Below are 21706 nucleotides of genomic sequence, written 5' to 3' on the forward strand. Positions count from 1 at the left end.
CCAGCCCATCAGAGTACCTGTCACCAGCCCATCAGAGTACCTGTCACCAGCCCATCAGAGTACCTGTCACCAGCCTATCAGAGTACCCGAGTACCTGATAAGCTGGTGACAGGTACTCTGGCACTTTGATGGGCTAGTGACAGGTGCTTTTTATTGGGGGGGGGGGCAATCAGTGTGGTTGGGTGCACTGTACTTGGTAACTAGCTGTTACCACAATCTCCTCCTCACACAGGATCAGTGTGTGAGGAGGAGAAAACGGTGACAGCTAGTTACTGTGTTCTCTGATGACATTTGTGACCGGCTGTGATTGACACAGCCGATCACGTGGTAAACAGCCAATTTCATTGGCTGTTTACCTTGATCGGGGTTGGGCTCAGTCCGAGGGACGAGCCTCACCCCTGATCGCCGCGATGCCGTCATATGACGTCCGCCCGGATCGAGAAAGGATTTGTGCCGACGTCATTTGACATGGCGCGGTAAGAAAGGGGTTAAAGAACTGCCGCACTAAGAACCTAGCGGCCAAAGGAAGCATCTGCCGATGCCTGAACATCCACCTTGTAGAATTTTGAGAAGGTGTGAACGGACGACCAAGTCGCCGCCTGGGCCACAGAAGCCCGATGATGACAGGCCCAAGACGCACTCAGAGATCTGGTAGAGTGCGCCTTTACTGGCATAGGAGGAACTTTCCCCTTCAAAGTATATGCCTGTTCAATGGTCTGTCTGATCCATTTGGCGATGGTAGAAGCCGACGCCGCCATGCCCTTTCCGAGGACCCTCTGGAAGGACAAATAAGGAATCCGACTTGTGAAAAGATTCAGTCGATTTCAGGTAAACCCTGATCGCCCGAACATCATCCAGGGAGTGCAAATCCACCTCCTTCGGATGTTTAGGTTTCGCGCAAAGCGAAGGCAAGACAATGTCCTCATTGAGGTGAAATTCCGAAATCCTCTTCGGAAGAAAAGAAAGGTTAGGTCGCAACTCGCAAGACCACCTTATCCAAGTGGAGCACCAGATAAGGAGACCTGCAGGACAAAGCTGCCAGCTCCGATACTCTGCGAGCCGAACTGATCGCCACCAAAAAGGCGACCTTCTTGGACAACATAGACAACGAGATCTTCCTGATCTGTTCAAAAGGAGCACATTGTAACACGGACAGAACAAGATTCAAGTCCCAAGGAGGCAGAGGTTCCCTCCTCGGAGGGACTAGATGTCGCACCCCTTGAACAAAAGTGCTAACCAAGGAGTTAGATGCCACAGGACGTTGAAAAAGAACGGCCAACGCAGACACCTGACCCTTGATCGTAGCCAGCGCCAAACGCTGGTCAACACCCGTCTGAAGGAAGGACAACACCATAGACACCGAGTACGTGCGAGGGGAATACCCCCTGGACTCACACCAGGCAAAATAGGCCTTCCAAGTACGGTAATAGACCTTCCCTGAGGAAGACTTCCTCGCGTTGATCAAAGTGTGAATGACCTCAGGGGAGAGACCCCTATCCTTCAGGGCCTCGGTTTCAACAGCCAGGCCGTCAAAGCCAGCGACTGTAAAGCAGGATGGAATATCGGTCCTTGAGACAGGAGATCCTCTCGAAGAGGCAGACGCCACGGGGCGTCGACCGCCAGATTCGCGAGGTCTGCGTACCAGGACCGGCGAGGCCAGTCCGGTGCCACAAGAATCACCGCGTGCGGTTCCGAGTTCAACCTGCAAAGGAACCTGGACAGCAGTTGAATCGGCGGAAACGCGTACATCAGTCAGTACTGATGCCACGGAGCTACCAACGCTTCTGACGCGTCTGCCCGAGGATCGCGCATCCTTGCCACGAACCTTTTCAGGGTAGACGAACCGACGGGCACAGCGTCGATTTTGGAAAGTTTATCGTCCAACCAAACTCCTGCAGAGTCTGCATCGTGACGGACAGGTCCTTCACCAGACCCTGGCTGGTCGCAGACCGAACCAGAATGTCGTCCAGATGCATCTCTGTCCTGGGCTCTCAACAAAGCCAGAACCGGTGCAAGCACCTTGGTGAACACCCGTGGAGCCGAAGCGAGACCAAAAGGTAGCGCCACGAATTGGTAATGATCCTCCGCAATTGCGAATCGAAGGTACGCATCCTTCAAGTCGATGGAGGCCATGAATTCCCCCGGAACCAGGGCAGCCACCACCGACCGCAGGGATTCCATGCGGAACTTGCGAACCCGCACAAAGCGGTTCAGAGCCTTTAGGTCCAGAATTGGACGCACCTTGCCCTCCTTCCTGGGCACAGTGAACAGATTGGAATAGAACCCCCGAAATCTGTCCCGATGAGGCACCGGAACCACCACTCCCCTGAGCCCGCACCGCCAGGTGCAGATCCCGCAAACGCTCCGGAGACAGTTGAAGATTTGAGGGAAAAAATCTGCTCTCCGGCGGTGGCACACACCAACGTTCATCAGTAGCGGGCGTGAAAGGATAACGCAGCTTGAACCTACTAGGCACAGCAAAAGGCTTCCGTATATTGCGCCATTGTTCACTAACAGCGCGCTGAAAATCTTCAGTGCAAGGAAAAACCTGCGATGATTTGCGTCTCCGATGCGTCCCATAAGAGGCCAGGACAGCAGGAGGACATGGCTCATCCTGCAAATGCAGTGTTTGTTTGATAGAAGCAACCAATTCATCCATGAGTGCAAGCTCTTCAGACGAGCCAGGGGGGGGAATTATCAACCCCTTCAACCTCAGCCTCCACTTCAGACCCCACAAGATCCAGGGAGGAACGGGACCCGATAAGGAGACCCCAGCCATAGCAGCCCCATCACCATCTGAATCAGAGGAAATTGAAACTCTGGGCCGTTTTGTGGATTGAGCAGCCACAAGCATTTGCACCTGAGCAGCAAGGTTAGCCACAACAGCAGCCAAATCACCCCCTGGGGGGGAAACAGCAGCCCCTTGGCCTCCCACCAAAGTGAGAGGAAATTTGCTTTCCTGAGAATCCATGCCCCCAAAAGTCTGCAGAAGAACAAAGGGTAACTGCCCCTTTAAAAGCGCGGCGAGCGCAGCCCACCGCACACACACACCAGCACAAAGCCGACCCCCACAGGGAAAAGCACAAACTCAGGCAAGGATTCAGGAATAGAGAGGATAAAAACCTGGAGAGACCACTGCTGCTGCTGCTGCCTCGATCGGTGCGCCCAGGGAAAAGGAAGTGATGCAATACAGGCCGCTCTATTAAAGCCTATGGAAGGCTACAAAAAAATGGCCGCCCGCAGTGTTAGCATGATAAACAGGCAAAAAATTTGGGGGAGCATACCCATGTATTTCCAAAGCTGCTGCAGCTATGAACCAAAAGACATGTATATTAAAAAAGAATAGCGCGCAAATGCAAAAGAAATTACTACCAAACCTGAAGAGTCCATAAATAAAAATGGGGGTTTGGTCCCACCATATGGCCATATCGTGCTCAAGCCCACTACTGCGTCAAAGTACCCCATTATCAGTGGGTCCTACACTATCCATGAAAAAGAGATGAGGCCGGAGCGATCGCCGCCAAAATGGCGGTGCTTGGCGCCGAAAACGCCGCTCCCCACATACAGTGAAAACACCAGTACACATGCAGTACATTAAAACAATGTCGGACCGCAGCAGCGTCCGCCTCATGTATGCATAAACACGATCCAATCATGCCCCGCAGCATACAGCCTGTCACACAGTAAAAAAGCAGCACACAGTCTGACACAGAAACAGTGCAGCATAGCCCCCCTCCTTGCAGCCCACAGAATGCAGCCAAGACAGATAGGGAGTCCAATAGTGTGAACAGAGGCAGGGTTACACAGTCCCAGACTGACACCCCCCAAACAGACAGGTCCCCACACAGATACACTTACCTCCTAAATGGCGTGGGGAACCAGCACAAGCGATCAAGCCACTGCACATGGGACAGGGAGAGTCGCAGCCAGGACGCAGCAGAACTGCGGTGCGAAACCGCATGGCGTCCAGTGAGGTAGCCACCTCACCATAGCATCCCTGCAGCGAACAGGGATGGGTCGTTCACATATGCCAGGAAAAATACCTGACTGAACGCTCGATGGCAGGCTGAGAAGCCACTGGCCCACAACCTGCGACCAGGGGGGCCAGCCCGAGACCCAGCCCGCGCGATCCTCTTCATCAGAAGACCTAACTAATGCTGACAAAAGTAACAGCTAAGCAAAGAGAGAGAAAAAACTCAAATAAAATCAAAAAAGAAGATAAAGGCTGAGACAAAATGCCCCAGCATAGAGACATCCAGCTACTCCAGACAAGCTAGACAATGAAAACTGGAACTGAGGTATGGATACAGGAAGTAGGAGGGTATTGACTGAGGGGACCACCCCCTGGGGGTGGGATATGTTAAAAGCCTTAATATTGACATATTCTGTTGCCTAGCTACTCCTACGGAGCAAAGGTCAATTACCCCATTGTGACGAATATGAAGAGGCGGCGACTGTCGGAGGACGTAAGAGAAATAAAAGTTTCTGAGCAGGTTTAGAGAGTTTAGGGACCTTGATATTAAGAAGTGCAATTTGTGGGGACTGAGCGATAGGGTGATCAATTACGAATGATCTGGAATAATTTATTCCAGAATAGCCTAATCTTGGGGCAGGCCTACCAAGTGTGCAAGTGGTCACCAGATGAACCGCAGCCCCTAAAGCACTGTGGAGAGGCGTTTGGAAACATGGCTGCAATGCGGGTAGGGACCAGGTACCATCTGGTGAGCAATTTAACATTAGCTTCGATAAGAGAAACATTCAGTGTACCAGTAAAGGAGCGTTGAAGGCAAAAACCCCAGTCGTCCAGGTCCCACTCCATTTCCAGGTCCCTCTCCCAGGCTAGCGCATATGCAGGTTTGACATCGCTGTTGGATAGTATTGAATAGATGAGGGAAATCCCTCCCCTTGGGTCCCTGGCTTTCGAGCACCAGCGTTCATAAAGAGTGATTTGTGGAGGGTCAGGTTTATCGTCCCATATGGAGTGGAGGAAATGCAGACTTGTATAAAGTACTCGAAATTTCTACTTGAGTAAAAGTACAAGTGCTCGATCAAAAAGTGACTTGAGTAGAAGTGGAAGTGCTCGCAGAAAAAGTTACTTAAGTAGAAGTACTAAAGTATTCAACATTTTTTTTACTTAAGTATTTCAAGTAGTTTTTTCAAAAAATTTGCTACTTAAGTACTAAAAGTAAAAAGTACCAGTAGTTTTGAAAAAAAAATTCTACTCAAGTACTGAAAGTAGAAGTACAAGTACTGTGTTATGTAGTTATTAAAGAAAGAAGTCAAAAGTTTGAACATCATATTGTTTTTTATTATTTCAAATGATTTATTCAAATGATTAACCTGTGTTTGTTAGTAGTTTCTTGATGCACTTTAAGCGCTGTAGCACCATTTATTTGTTTGTTTCATATTTTCTTTTTATTGGAAAGATTTGGTATAGCAGCTTTTATTATACACAGCCTTTATTTTCGTATGCGCTGATTTACAAATGACATTATACACATTTTTTTGAGCTTTATGCAACCTGCCATCTACTGTTCTGGCAGTGGTAATTTTTTTAAAAGTAACGAGTAACTACGCAGCACAAAAAAAAAAATATCGGAGTAGAAGTATCGAAATCATCGAAAAAATGTGGTGAAGTAAAAGTAGAAGTAGGAGAAAAAAATTCTACTCTAGGAAAGTACAGATACTGCATTTCGGTACTTAAGTACAGTACTTAACCACTTGCCGACTGCCTAACGCCGATCTACGTCGGCAGTCAGCCCCTCACAGGCAAAGTGACGTAGGGCTACGGCACTAGCTTGTGAGGGTCTAGGGAGCGAGCGCGCGCCCCCGGAGGCGCGCTCCAGGTCCCGCGTGGTCACGGACCCCCCCGCGCGTGTGACCAGCGGACCCGATGTCCGCCAGTCACTCGGCGATCGGCGGGGGAGAGGGAGAAAGTCAGGCAGCTTGTGTAAACAAGCTGCCTGTCATTCTCCTCGCTGTAAAGACACTGATCAAACGGATCTAGTATGTAGATCCGTTGATCAGTGTCCTTACAGCTCAAGCCACAGCCAATCACAGTAGAAAGCACGCCCCTAGGGATACACACAGCCCCTCCCTTCCAAATAAAGTTAACCCCTTCACAACCAGTGTATTTTTACAGTAACAGTGCATATGTATAGCACTGATTACTGTAGAAATGTCACTGGTAACCCCAAAAGTGTCACAAATGTTAGTCAAGGGTCCGATCTGTCTGCCCCAATGTCGCAGTACCGCAAAAAAAAAAAATCGCAGATCGCCGCCATTACGCGTTAAAAAAAAAACAACAAAAATGACAAAAATCTTTCCCTTTGTTAGTAAACGCGATAACTTTTGCGCAAACCAATCAAAATACGCTTTTTGCGATTTTTTTTTACCAAACATATGTAGCATAAAACAAATTGGCCGAAAATTTTAAAAAATTTTGATTTTTACTTTTTTTTTGGGGGGAATTTCATATAAAAAAATGTGAAAAATATTGCTATTTTTGCAAAATTGACGCTCTTTTTTTGTTTATAGCGCGTGATCAAAAAATCGCACAGGTGATCAAATACCACCAAAAGAAAGCTCTGTTTGTGGGAAAAAAAGGACGTCAAATTCATTTAGGTACAGCGTCGCACGACCGCGCAATTGTCCGTTAAAGTCACGCAGTGCCGAATCGCAAAATACCCCCTGGTCAGGAAGGGGGTAAAATCTTCCGGGGCTTAAGTGGTTAAGTAGTTCTACTTCGTTACTATACATCTCTGAGGAAATGTGATATCTGGGAGTGGCGATATCTCTCAGTGAGGGACATTTTGAGGAAATTGACACAGTGTGGGAAAGAAAGGGGCCCCATGGAGTTAAAGAAGTGTCCAATGCGAAATAGGCCCTTGTTAAGCCACCAATGGAAGGCTTTGATATTTAGTCCAAGGGGAAATAGGGGGGTTGTTAAAAACTTCCTCTAACATTGGTTTGTTACCTTCTTCATCTGCGTTCATCTTCTCAATTGTGCTCAACATGTTAGAAGCTTTATCTGTCACACTCACAACACATAAAATCTGTTTCTTTGTAATTTTAATATCTTCTAGAACACCCTCCACTAACTTCTGAAGGTAATCACTGGTGTGATGTGCCTGAGTGTCAATTAATCCGAGGGTCCGTGTTATTGTTTTGTTATTTTCATCCACAAATCTAACATTAATAGCAAAATAATTGACTCTGTGACGTGTGCATGCATCCATTTTAAGGAAGACAAAAACGTCCTTTCAGAACTTTCTGTAGTTCTTCCTTTTTACATTTGGCCTCCTCAATTATAAGTTTCCTTATACGAAGTCATTAATTATAACTTTTTGTGAATTGGGACATTTAAACTTGCTTTTTTTTTTAATTCCAATCTAAATTTAGTAGTAGTCAGAGTCGATGCATTGTTTGCCGACTCCGACTCCAGGTACCCAGAATTTCCTCCGACTCCTCCACTCCGACTCCACAGCCCTGCTCTTTAGCAACAATTCTGTCAAAATAGGCGGGGAAAATGAACAGCTTTGTAGCTCTGGGTGACTTGTGAGTGCCAAAGGGAATCAACGCCTCCATTTCCGCTTCAGCTGTGTCCTCCACTTTTAAGGTCTCACGCACAGATACAATCCGTGCATCCCACCAGTGCCTTTTTGTGCGCGGTTGCAGAAGTGGAGGAATCATCCTCACTAGCTGAGAACTCAGGGCGCGTGGTCACACGTCTGCAGAGGCTGAATCGGATTCAGGATCTGAGGAGACCAATTAGCCAAGGTGGCGCTTTTTGCTACCCCATCACCCTAAAAGCCCTCCACCCGGGACACAAAGGACTCCAGGACTGCCGTCAGTGTATTGATGGGTGGTTGGGACCTGGAGAGCCCTGCAGCCCCTGAGAGGGAATCAGGTTTCCCCACAGGGACCACCAGACCAATGAGGGTGGTGCCCAATGGAAGGAGGGGAACCCAGGGGTCTGACTGTCCCATTGAGGGGCCCACGTCCCCCCCAAAACCCTCCAGGGGGAGAGGGGAAGAGTCACTTACCATAGTAGGAAGCAGACGGGCACCGCTCCAGACAGAACCTCCTCTATCGAAATTGGGGGGGGGGGGGGCTGTCGTTTAGGAGGAATGCTGCGACTTGTGCAGAGACCCGGTCGTTTGCAACCTTACGGGGCGTTTAACTCGCAGGCCAGCACCTGTCTGGTGGGGATATGTCATGGCCGACCTAGCACAGAGCTGAGGTCTCCGCGCACGCGCGCTGGCCAGACTGTGGTGACCACTGGATCTAGATTATCCAGCCAGTCGCCCAGTCCGGCAGTGGATTGTAGATCTTACAGGAAAAAAAACACAAGAAAAAATTCTAGCCAAAAAGAAAAAATTGCCAGGACCAGAGATCACAGCAAGGAACTATGTCCTTACTCCTGACTAGGCAGAAAAAAACCTATAGTAGTACAGTACTTATAGAAGAGAGAGGGAGTATACTCCCTGGGACTGCCAGATTTTTTTCTGCCTAGTGTCCTACTTACTCCAGTAGGGGGCAGTATAACCAAATTGTTAGGAAGATCAGGAGCTGTGTCTGTCAATAAACCAATAATGTAAATATAAAATGTTTTACCAGATCCAAAAATTCCAATTCCAAATTTTACCTGCAGTGCCAGCTACTGGTGAAATCTGGTAGGATGGCAGCAAAATACAAAACTATAGGATTTACAAGCACTGGTACACCTGATGAGGATCTGTGAGAGAGAGGAACTTCTGGGTTATGACAAATACAGGCCTCAGACAGACAGAAATATCCATGCAGACTAAAAGTGTAGTTCGACTTTATTGTACCAGAGACACAACAGAAAGGAAAAGGAAAGTACTTAAATTGGCAGAAACAATTCTTAATTGGCACTGGGACAGATGTCCCGATTTGAAGATTTCCCCTCTACCGGTGTTCCAGTGACAACAGTAGAAAGTTTACTTTCTGCACCCTGACAAAGGTCACCCAGACAAAAAGAAAAAATTAATCTCTCCAGAAGGGGCAAAGACAGCAATACAAACTTGACAGGTGTTCCCAAGCACCTTTCTGCTCCTGCAAATACACGTCAACTGCCTGTTTTCTAAAATCGTCTGGTTGACCATGTGAAAAGGAGCCTTAGACAGTTAACCTAGGAATAGGAATCGCCGTGGGACAATTTCCCCCAACTTAAAATAAAAAAAACCCACTTCAAAATGAATGGTCTACTTTGCACATCAACTCACAAAAACTTTTTTCTAGCGTGACACACACCATGTGTTGTGGTGTACTGCAATGTGATGTGGAGTTGTTCATAATAAATGCCTCTGCACATATAGTGCATTAACACGAATTATTGGACTGGGCTGGTGTAAACAATACTTAATTAGTGGTGTTCGGATTCACAACTAGCAGTACTGTATTAGAGCTTGTTTTCATGCTAGCAGTTACCAATCAGACACAGCTATTTGTGCTGAAGCACTGAAATTTCTTACTATAGCAGCTCTGATACACAGACCAGGGTCTCCTGTTCCAGCAGCTTCCAATGTGGGTTCAACAGGAAAGGACCCGGTACATCTTATTTTCTTGAAAGGTTAACAAATTACAATCTTATGGTAATGAAGGGCTTCCCTTTCTTTTGGTCAAAGATTTGTATTTACTTGTATTTGTGGAATAAGCAGTTTTCTTCACATATTTGCCAAGAAGCAGAGAAGGGAGCAGAATGTGGGGTGAATCACAATAAAACATGTTTGTGTAGCTATTGAGGGTTAAGAAGCACGGTAAAACATTTTACCATGTTAGGCATCATATACACTTGACCTGCTCATATATTTTTATTGAAAATTTGCAATATACAAGCCTCAAACAGAAACAAAAATGGGTAGATTTACATAGCTTGTATCTAACCCACTACCAATGTTTTACTGCACTGTTATCATACCCAAGATGTTTAACTGCAAAATTACTTTAATAAGGCTTACCTTACTGCTGAAGGGATCCATTTCACAGGTAAGTCTCTCATAATGTGCTAGTATGCTAGTATGCGATGCATTATAACATTGTATAGCAGGGAAAAATGATTTCTTTTTTTTTCATGGACACTTTACAACTGCTTAAAGATGTTAAAATACAAACAATGACCAACAAAATTAAAGTCCACCGCAGAGATTAGGCCTCATGTACACAAGAGTGTTTGCACATCTCTCCTAGACTCCTTTCTTCCAGGTAGCAGCGTTTTGGCAGAAAAAATATTGGATTGCAAACGAGTTTACACATTAGGCGCTTCAAGCACTTGGGCTTTAATTTGTTTAACCGCTTGCCGACTGCTCACAGTATATTTACTGCGGCAGTCAGCCCCTCACAGGCAGAGTGACGTAGGTCTACGTCGCTCGCCTGTGAGGCTCTGGGGAGCGAGCGCGCGCCCGCGGAGGCGCGGTCACGGACCCCCCCGCGCGTGTGACCAGCGTACCCGATGTCCGCCGGTCACTCGGCGATCGGCGGGGGAGAGGGAGAATGTCAGGCAGCTTGTGTAAACAAGCCACCTGTCATTCTCCTCGCTGTAAAAACACTGATCACATGGATCTACTATGTAGATCCGTTGATCAGTGTCCTTACAGCTCAAGCCACAGCCAATCACAGTAGAAAGCACGCCCCTAGGGACACACACAGCCCCTCCCTCCCAAATAAAGTTAACCCCTTCACTACCAGTGTATTTTTACAGTAACAGTGCATATATATAGCACTAATTACTGTAGAAATGTCACTGGTAACCCCAAAAGTGTCAAAAATGTCAGTCAAGGGTCCGATCTGTCCGCCCCAATGTCGCAGTACCGCAAAAAAAAAAAAAAAAAAAAAAAAAAAAAAAAAAAATCGCAGCTCGCCGCCATTACACGTTAAAAAAAAAAACCACCAAAAATGACAGAAATCTTTCCCTTTGTTAGTAAACGCGATAACTTTTGCGCAAACCAATCAAAATACGCTTTTTGCGATTTTTTTTACCAAACATAGGTAGCATAAAACAAATTGGCCGAAAATTTTAAAAAATTTTGATTTTTACATTTTTTTGGGGGGGAATTTCATATAAAAAAATGTGAAAAATATTGTTATTTTTGCAAAATGTACGCTTTTTTTTTTGTTTATAGCGCAAAAAGTAAAAATCGCATGGGTGATCAAATACCACCAAAAGAAAGCTCTGTTTGTGGGAAAAAAAGGACGCCAAATTCGTTTAGATACAGCGTCGCACGACCGCGCAATTGTCTGTTAAAGTCACGCAGTGCCGAATCGCAAAATACCCCCTGGTCGTTTAGCAGGAAAATCCTCCGGGGCTTAAGTGGTTAACTGGCCAGAATAAGAATTCATTATGGCCATTGAAATTAACTAAGGTTCAAATCGCTTGAAGTGCCTAGCGCTAATATACATTTACATGTGTCAAGCAGTTTCTCTTCCAAAACATTGCTGCTGTTAGCATTGGCTAGAGGCAGGAAAAAAAGCCAGATGTCCCCAACAGCAGCGTAAAAAACTTCCAATGTGCAAGAGGTCTTAACCAAAAGAACAGCATGCAAGCATGGATACATTTATTGGACGTACCGGCTTCGGCATCTTGCCTGTGTTTTCTTCACACTAGGCCAGTAAATGATTGTCCTTTCCTGCAGAAAAGGAAAAAAAAACTCCAGTCAGGGCTATGAGATCATACATGGATATCCACAACTGTCAAGGTATGCAAGTGGTGTACACAGTGAGAATTTGTATACAGGTACACTCTACCTACAGATACAAACATCCTAAGTCTTCTATGCACTTTATTGCCCTCTTCTGTAACAGATAATGCTATTTTCCCTTTTATCACCAAAGAAGATGAAACCGGTAATGAAAGTTCAAATGGAACAGAATGATACCTTCCTAGCACATTCTTTCTTTGACAACCCAGGAAAATGGCAACGAAAGAATTACGCTGTATGTGACATATGAGTATTTCCCATGTTCTTAGAAGTTTTTTTAATGGAAAGCTAGATAGGGTGGCTGATCCCCAAACACAAAACACTAACTCCTCTCCTTGTATTGGACATGAATCTACTTAAATTCAAACTACAATATCCAGATTGTTAGCAATGCTAAAAAACAAAGTCATGTTGCTCATTTACAGCACAAGTGACAGTACCTCTCGATTACCTAAGCCTATCCCGCTCCTCCCAGCAAGGTATACTTGCCAATTTATGCTCCCTTGCAGCCTACCGATCAACTTCTGTACAACCAGCCTGTTGGGAAATTTCTGCACAATCCGAACCACCAGCTATAGCCAACAGCACTGATCAATGTTTTCTGATGGCAGGGAAGTCTCCCTGGCATCAGAATACAATAGCTCAGCGGAAGTGATTCCCTCATCCACATCGATCGCATGGATTGGGGGGGGGGGGGGGATGGAGAAATCTGGGTTCCAGATCCTGTGCATCTTTGTGCAGCAACACAGAGGCTCATGTCCAATGCCCCACACCGTCTCAGCAGTTAGTAGCAGAGGACAGACCTGCTCCTAGAGATCCTGCTCCTCTCTGTAGCTTGCCCTAGTCTCTGCCTCCCCTGGTCTCAGCATTCAGCAGACTCTGGACCTCCTCCAGACCCTGCATTCTCTGCTTCCCAGCTCTGCCCCTAGCTTCTTCCTGGCAGCAGCACATGGTAAGGGGGGTGCACTGATTTAAGGGAGTGTGGGGGAGCTCTTGACATCTGATTTTAGGGAGGGTAGGGTGCTTTGGACATCTAGTCTTAAAGATGCAACCGGCCCTTTTAGGGCAACCATAATGCTGATGTTGCCCATGATGAAATAAAGTTTGACACCCCTGCTCTAGAATTAATGACATTCCAAAGGTAATATAGGGGATTTATGCTGAGTTCCAAGACATTGATCGGTAGTCTGGACCCTTCCAGAGTCCAGATCCCCTGCGCAGGCTGGCATCCGTTGTGACCACTGTCCAGTACAAGGGGAAGAAGAATTTTCCCAGCTGAAGCGCCGGAGAAGGAAGGCACCATATCAGGGACTCTTGTTCCCCGGCTCAGCCGGATCGGATTGTCCAGAAACTGCGGATTCTTGTTCCATTTGGAGAGAATCTTCCTTTGCAGGGACCTCAGATGGTACTGTGCAAACGGAATCGCCTCGAAGGTAGACACCATCAGGCCCAGCACCCGCATGCAAGTCCAGGGAGATGACCATCTGCTGGACAGCAGGAAATGAATTGCAGCCTGCAGTTTGTCCAGAGGAAGGAGCACTCTGGCTAAGGCCGAGTCCAGAGTCAGACCCAGATAGTTCAGCTTTGTGGATGGAACCAGAGCAGACTTCTGAAAATCCAGAATGCAGCCGAACTCCCTCAAGAGTTCCTAAGGTGATTTCCAGGTTTGCGAAGGTAAGCGTCCTTGATGTCAATGGACGCAAGAAAATCCCAGAGAAGCCACCATTGTGCAAATGGACTCCATTCTGAACCTCTGCACCCGTACAAAGCAGTTCAGCACCTTGAGGTCCAGAAATGGACGCACCTTGCCTTCTTTCCTGGGGACCGTATACAGGTTTGAGTAAAACCCCTGAAAACCTTTTGAAGTCGGACCTGAGACAATCACCCTTTAACCACTTCCATACAGAGCAGTTAGACCCCCTTCCTTCCCAGACCAATTTTCAGCTTTCAGCACTCTCACACTTTGAATGACAATTGCTCAGTCATGCTACACTGTAACCAAACAAAACTTTTATCATTTTTTTCACACAAATAGAGCTTTCTTTTGGTGGTATTTGATCACAACTGGTTTTTTTTTCTTCGTGATATAAGCAAAAAAAGAGCAAACATTTTGAAAAAAAAAAAAAACACTTTTTTTTAGTTTCTATTATACAATTTTGCAAAAAATTTATTTTTCTTCATACATTTGGGCCAAAATTTATACTGCTACATATCTCTGGTAAAATTAACCCAAATTAGTGTATATTATTTAGTCTGTGTGAAAGTTATTGAGTCTAGAAGCTATGGTACCAATTGCTGAAAATTGATCACACCAGATGTACTGACGGCCTATCTCTTTCTTGAGGCCCTGAAATGTCAGGACAGTACAAATACCCCCCAAATGACCCCTTTTTGTAAAGTAGACAGTCCAAGGTATTTAGTAAGAGGCATGGTGAGTTTTTTGAAGTTATAATTTTTTGCCACAATTCTTGGGAAAATGAAGAAAAACATTTTTTTTCTTTTTTTTCCCCACAAAGTTGTCAATTTATAAGCCATTTCTAACACATAGCATGTACACAGCAAAAATTACACCCCAAAATACATTCTGCTACTCCTTCTGAGTATGGCGATACCACATGTGTGAGACTTTTACACAGCCTGGCCACAAAAAGAGACTCCACGTCCAAGTAGCACCTTCAGGCGTTCTAGGAGCATAAATAAACAAAACTTTCTTACTACCTATCACACTTTTGAAGGCCCTAGAGCACCAATACAATGGAAAAGTCCACAAAATGACCCCATTTTGGAAAGCAAACACTCCAACGTATATTCTATGAGGCATTATGGGTCGTTTTAACATATTTTTTTCCACAGGTTTTTGGAATATGTGGGGAAAAAAAATGAAAAACTTTTTTTTTTTTTTTTTTTTACACAAAGTTGTCAATTTATAGGATATTCCTAACACATAGCATGTACACAGCAAAAATGACACCCCAAAATACATTCTGCCACTCCTCCTGAGTATGGCAATACCACATGTGTGAGACTTTTTCACAGCCTGGCCATATAGAGGGGCCTAACATCCAAGGAGCATCATCATGCATCCTAGCCACTTGCCTAGGCCTATTTTTGACATTCGGTGTTTACAAGCTAAAATCAGTTGTTTTGCTAGAAAACTGCTTAGAACCCCCAAACATTATATATTTTTTTTTTTTAGCAGAGACCCTAGAGAATAAAATGGAGATTGCATTATTTTTTATCACACCGTATTTGCGCAGCGGTCTTCCAAACGCAATTTTTTTGGAAAAAATTCACTTTTTTTTAATTAAAAAATAAGAAACCAGTAAAGTTAGCCCAATTTTTTTCCATAATGTGAAAGATAATGTTACGCCGAGTAAATCGATACCCAACATGTCATGTTTCAAAATTGCGCACGCTCACGGAATGGCGACAAACTTTGGTACTTAAAAATCCCCATAGGCGACAATTTAAAAATTTCTACACGTTGCCATCTTTGAGTTACAGAGGAGGTCTAGGGCTCAAATTATTCCCCTTGCTCTAACGATCGCGGCAATACCTCACGTGTGGTTTGAACACCGTTTACATATGTGGGCGGGGTTTCTGTATGCGTTCGCTTCTGCGTGCGAGCTAACGGGGACAGGGCGCTTTAATTTTTTTTTTATTTTTTTTTTAACTATTTATTTTATTTATTATTTTTACACCGTTTAAAAAAAAAAAAAAAATTGATCATTTTTATTTCTATTACAAGAAATGTAAACATTACTTGTAATAGAAAAAGGCACGACAGGACATCTTTTTTTGTCTGGGGTCAAAAAGTCCTCAGATCTCACAAGTACACTAAAAGATAGAAAAAAAAAAAAAAAAATATTATATATAATGAAAAAAAAAAAAAAAAAAAAAAAAAAAGGACCTTTAAACCGGTTGCTAGGCAACAACATTTTCCGTAGCTCCGGTCCTCCAAGACCATAGAGTCAAGTGAGGGCAAGCTTGCCCTCACTCGACATCCTGTCTGTGAGGATCCGAGACCGGGGGGGGCGCCTCTTCCGCCATCCCGGAAGGGTGATCCCACGGCGAATCCGCCGCTGGGACCACCCTTATCGGAAAGCCAACCGTCCACCGTTTAAAAAAATACCAGGGTTATAGCAGCTATCTGCTGCCATAACACCGGTATTTAGGTTTAAACTGAGGACGTATATAAACCTTTTTGGACTTGGACATGGTGGCTGTATGAAGGGTGACAGGTACAGGTACTGATGAGCAAGTGGCAGGTACTCGGGTACTCCGATAGGCAGGTGACAGGTACTCGGGTACTCTGATTGGCAGGTGACAGGCAGGTGATAGGTACTGATGAGTAGTACTGATACTGATAGGTGATACTGTACTGATGGGTACTGATGATCAGTACTGATACGTGATAGGTACTGATGAGTAGTGATGGGTACTGATGAGCAGGCGGCAAGTACTCGGGTACTTCAGGCGTCAGGTACTCTGATGAGCAGGTGGAAGGTACTCGGGTACTCTGATGGGTAGGTGACATGTACTCGGGTACTCTGATGGGTAGGTGACAGGTACTCGGGTACTCTGATGACAAGCACTCAAAGTACCCGAGTACCCGTCATCAGAGTACCCGTCATCAGAGTACCCGTCATCAGAGTACCCGTCATCAGAGTACCCGTCATCAGAGTACCCGTCATCAGAGTACCCGTCATCAGAGTACCCGCGTACCCGTCATCAGAGTACCCGCGTACCCGTCAGAGTACCTGCATACCAGTCATCAGAGTACCTGCATACCCGTCATCAGAGTACCCGAGTACCCGTCAGAGTACCCGAGTACCCGTCATCAGAGTACCCGAGTACCCATCATCAGAGTACCCGAGTACCCATCAGAGTACCTGATGGGCTGGTGACAGGTACTCGGGTACTTTGATGGGCTAGTGACAGGTGCTCTTTATTGGGGGGGGGCAATCAGTGTGTTTAGCGTGCACTGTAATCGGTAACTAGCTGTTACCACACTCTCTTCCTCACACAGGATCAGTGTGTGAGGAGGAGAACACGGTGACAGCTAGTTAACGTGTTCTCTGTTGACATTTGTGACCGGCTGTGATTGGACACAGCCGGTCACGTGGTAAAGAGCCAATTTCATTGGCTCTTTACCTAGATCGGGGATCGACTCTGTCCGAGGGACGAGCCTCGTCCCCGATCGCTGCTCTGCGCGCCCCCGGGGGCGCGCATTGCAGAGAGAACGAGCGGCTCGTGCTGGAGCCGCTCATGTGATCGGCGGTGATTGACACAGCCGATCACATGGTAAACAGCCAATTTCTATTGGCTGTTTACCTTGATCAGGGATGGGCTATGTCCGAGGGAGGAGCCTCATCCCTGATCGCTGCGCGCCCCCGGGGGCGCGCAGTAGCAGCTAGAGAGGCCGGACGTCATATGACGGCCGCCCGGAACGGTAAAGCCATCCTGCCGGTGTCATATTACTATGCGCCGGTATGGATGTGGTTAAAGTAAACTCTCCTCTTCTGAGAGTTCTCCCCCCCTCGTCACAGCATTTGATTGACAGCAGCGGGAGCCAATGGCTACCAATCTGCCCAATGAGGAGGGAGACAGTGGTGACAGTGCTGCTCTTGTACAGACCGATGGATCAGGCTCAGGTTAGGGGGGGGGGGGGGGGGGCTGGTAGGATCCTGCAGCAGAGGTGGTTTTTATCTTAATGCACAGAATGCAAAATGCATTAGAGCGATTGTAAAAGGCAAAAGATTTTTTTTAAACTTAACGCATAGAATGAAAAGCCTTCTGTGTGCAGCAGCCCCCCTCAGCCCCTCTCTTTACAGCGAGGTAGTAGGAGTGTCACGGCCGCCTGGGACTCCCCTCGAAGGTCGAGACAACAGCGGAGCGCCATTGGCTCCTGCTGCTGTTAACCACTTAAGCCCCGGAAGATTTTACCCCCTTCCTGACCAGGCCCTATTTTGCGATTCGGCACTGCGTGACTAACAGACAATTGCACGGTCGTGCGACGCTGTACCCAAATGAAATTGACGTCCTTTTTTCCCCACAAACAGAGCTTTCTTCTGGGTGTATTTGATCACCTGTGCGATTTATACTTTTTGCGCTATAAACAAAAAGAGCGTAAATTTTGAAAAAATTTATATTATTTTTCACATTTTTTTATATGAAATTCCCAAAAAAAAAAAAGTAAAAATCAAAATTTAACATTTTTAGCCAATTTGTTTTTTGCTACATATGTTTGGTAAAAAAAAAAAATTTACAATAAGCGTATTTTCATTAGTTTGTGCAAAGGTTATTGCGTTTACTAACTAAGGGAAAGATTTGTCATTTTTGGTGGGTTTTTTTTTTTTAACGAGTAATGGCGGCGATCTGCAATTTATTTTGCGGGACTGCGACATTGCGGCGGACAGAACGGACCCTTGACTGACATTTTTGACACTTTTGGGGGTACCAATGACATTACTACAGTAATCAGTGCTATACATATGCACTGTTACTGTAAAAATGACACTGGCAGGGAAGGGCTTAGCTTTATTGGTGATGCAGGGGTTAAGTGTGTCCCTAGGGGCCTGCTTCTAACTGTAAAGGGGTGTGGCTAGTGATGTAACCACAGAGACATACGATCCTACATAGCAGGATCGTATGGTCTCTGCAGTTAGATCAGGGAGAATGACGTAAACAAAGCCGCCTGCCTTTCTCCCTCTCCACGGGGAGATCGCGAGTGACCGGCGGACATGTTAGGGAACGAGCAGCCGCGCGCGCTCGCCCCCTAGAGGCTCACAGGCTAGCGACGTAGAACTAACACTTTGCCTGTACGGGGCTGACCGCCGCAGTAAATAGAAGGGATGCACCCAAATTTCGTCCACCGAAATTATCGGCCGAAAATGAGCCTATCTCATTTCGGCCGATAATGGGTTAACATTGCCGAAAATAAATATGGCCGCCGTGGGGAAGGAGGAGGGAGCAGCACAGCGCAGGGCAGGTTTTAAAAGTCCCGCCTCTGGCCGGCCGTTCGCCTCTTAATGACGTCCCTACTACGATTTGTGCATTATGAATGGACATACCAGGCGGGGGAGCGGGGCGAGCGGCCGCTATAGATCTACGTGAATTATCCCTGTCAGCTCAGCGCGACTATGTGTGAATGAGAACAGAACTGACCTGACACCAGGCGGGGGGGCGGGGGGAGCGGCCGCTATTAGCTGTAACTATGTGAGCGCTTCACTTCCCTGACAGGCATGTATCTCCGCTGACAGGGAAGTGAAGCTCTAACATAGTTACAGCTAATAGCGGCCGCTCCGCCCGCCCCCCCCCGCCCGGTGTCAGGTCAGTTCTGTTCTCATTCACACATAGTCGTGCTGAGCTGACAGGGAAGGATCACATTAGTTCTATCTATAGCGGCCGCTCGCCCCGCCCCCCGCCTGGTATGTCCATTCATAATGCACAGATCGTAGTAGGGACGTCATTGAGAGGCGGTGCCGCCGGCCAGAGGCGGGACTTTTGAATGAAGGACACCCGAGGAGGGGGACGCTGAGGCAGTGGGGGGGGGGGGGAGATGGGGGGGCGGGAGCTGAGGCAGCTTACCAATGGTATTTGTATTATGCAGCATGAGGGGTTAATGTATTGTCACTGCTGGTCACTCATCTATTAGTGACCAACCAGTGGCAGGTAATTAACCCCTTTTGTGCTGCATTATTGCAACCAGTATCAGAATTAACACTGGTTGCACTGATACTGGTTGCACTAATGCAGCACAAAGGGGTTAATTACCTGCCACTGGTCGATCACTAATAGATGACTGACCAGCAGTGACAATACATTAACCCCTCATGCTGCATAATACAAATACCATTGGTAATTAAATTAACCTCTTGCCAACCCGTCACAGTACATATACTGTGACAGGGTGGCAGCGACAGGTGTACGTCACTACCTGTTTTTGGTGTATGCCCCTGTTCTATCCATTTTAAATTTTTTGGGGGGGAAAAGTCATTTTCGGTTTTCGGCCAAGGGCATCCAGAATTTTCGGTTTCGGCCCAAAATTTTCATTTCGGTGCATCCCTAGTAAATAGTTGTGCGGCAGTTGGCAAGTGGTTAAAGCCAGTGAGCCAATGAGAGAGAGGGGGCGAGGCGCAGCCGGGGCTCCGGGTCTGAATGGACACATGGAGCTGCGGCTCGGGTTCCCCCACAGCAAGCTGTTTGTTGTGGTAGCACTCAAAAGGAGGGAGGTGCCAGGAGAGCCAAAGAGGGACCCGAGAAGAGAAGAAACCACTGCACAGAGCAGGTAAGTAGTATAACGGAATTTTTGTAAAATCTTACCGTAAAATTCCTTTCTCGGAGTCCTCCGACAGTCGCCGCCACTTCATAATCATCACTAATGGGGTATTGACCTTTGCTCCGTAGGAGTAGCTAGGCAACAAGATTTGTTAATTTAAAAGCTTTTAGCATATCACACCCCTAGGGGGCGGTCCCCTCTATCAATACCTCCCTGCTTCCTGCATTCTCAACTCACAGTTTCAGTAGAATAGCAGTAGAGTACATAAACAAACCCCAAAGAGGGGCGGGGGCGGCGACTGTCGGAGGACTCTCGGAGGACTCAGTCGCCGCCACTTCATAATCCTCACTAATGGGGACGTCCCAGAGCAGTGTAGACATGAGGGGTGGGAAAAACGCAGCCGCGCCTAAAGCAACGCAGTACCCACATCAGAGAAAGGAACCTTACCGAGTAAGAGAACCAACTGGGCAACAGGAAAAAACGTGCTCAACAGGAGCAACAACCCAGGAAAGAACAAGTAACCCAGGGGTAAAACACCCCAACAGCCAAGGGCCCAAACAAGGGACCCTAAGGCACTGCAACACTAAGAACTTTACGGCAAAAGGAATCATCTGCCGGTGCCTGAACGTCCACTTTGTAAAATTTGGAGAAGGTGCGAACGGATGACCAAGTCGCCGCCTTACACACCTGGGCCACAGAAGCCTGATGACAATAGGCCCAAGACGTACTCCGAGACCTGGCGAAAGGATTTGGTCGATGACAGGTAAACCCTGATCGCCCGAACCACATCCAAGGAATGCAAAGCCACCTCCTTTGGATGCTTAGGCTTCGCGCAAAGCGAAGGCAAGACAATGTCCTCTTTGAGGTGAAATTCCGAGATCCTCTTTGGAAGAAAAGAAGGGTTAGGTCGTAAGACCACCTTATCTAAATGAATCACTAGGTAGGGAGAGCTGCAGGACAAGGCCGCCAGCTCCGACACCCTATGAGCCAAAGTGATCGCTACCAAAAATGCAACCTTCTTGGACAACAGAGACAACGAAATCTCCCTGATCTTCTCAAAGGGAGCATGCTGTAACACGGACAGAACAAGGTTCAAGTCCCATAGAGGTAAAGGATCCCTCCGAGGAGGGGCCAAGTGCCGCACCCCTTGAACAAAGGTGCTAACCAAAGAATTAGACGCCACAGGGCGTTGAAAGAGAACGGCCAGCGCAGAAATCTGACCCTTAATCGTGGCCAACGCCAAACGCTGGTCCACGCCCGTTTGAAGGAAGGCCAACACTCTCGATACCGAGTATGAGCGAGGAGAGTACCCCCTGGACTCACACCAGGCAAAATACGCCTTCCAAGTACGGTAGTAAATCTTCCCCGAAGAGGCCTTCCTAGCCTTGATCAAAGTGGGAATGACCTCAGGGGAGAGACCCCTATCCTTCAGGACCTGGCTTTCAACAGGTCAGGATGGAATATCGGTCCTTGAGACAGGAGATCTTCTCGAAGAGGCAGACGCCACGGAGCGTCGACCGCCAGATTTACGAGGTCTGCGTACCAAGACCGGCGAGGCCAGTCCGGTGCCACCAGAATCACTGTGTGCGGTTCCGAGGCTAACCTGCGAAGGAGCCTGGACAGCAGCTGAATCGGTGGAAAGGCATACATCAGACAATACTGATGCCAGGGCGCCACTAACGCGTCTGAGGCGTCCGTCCGAGGA

General features: G+C 47.0%; 1 protein-coding gene across 1 annotated transcript in view; it reads right to left on the reverse strand.

Moving 5' to 3' along the window:
• Positions 1 to 21706, reverse strand: part of RDX (radixin) — a 384898-nt gene that overhangs the window by 276097 nt on the left and 87095 nt on the right. Inside the window, exon 2 of the mRNA XM_082244940.1 lies at positions 11590 to 11648. Within this exon, the coding sequence (XP_082101066.1) occupies positions 11590 to 11601 (12 nt within the window). The 5' untranslated portion in view covers positions 11602 to 11648. The remainder of the gene's footprint in view (positions 1 to 11589; positions 11649 to 21706) is intronic.

This window comes from Pelophylax lessonae (genome assembly GCF_965119305.1).
Source record: "Pelophylax lessonae genome assembly, chromosome: 2".
NCBI classification, from domain to species: Eukaryota; Metazoa; Chordata; class Amphibia; order Anura; family Ranidae; genus Pelophylax; species Pelophylax lessonae.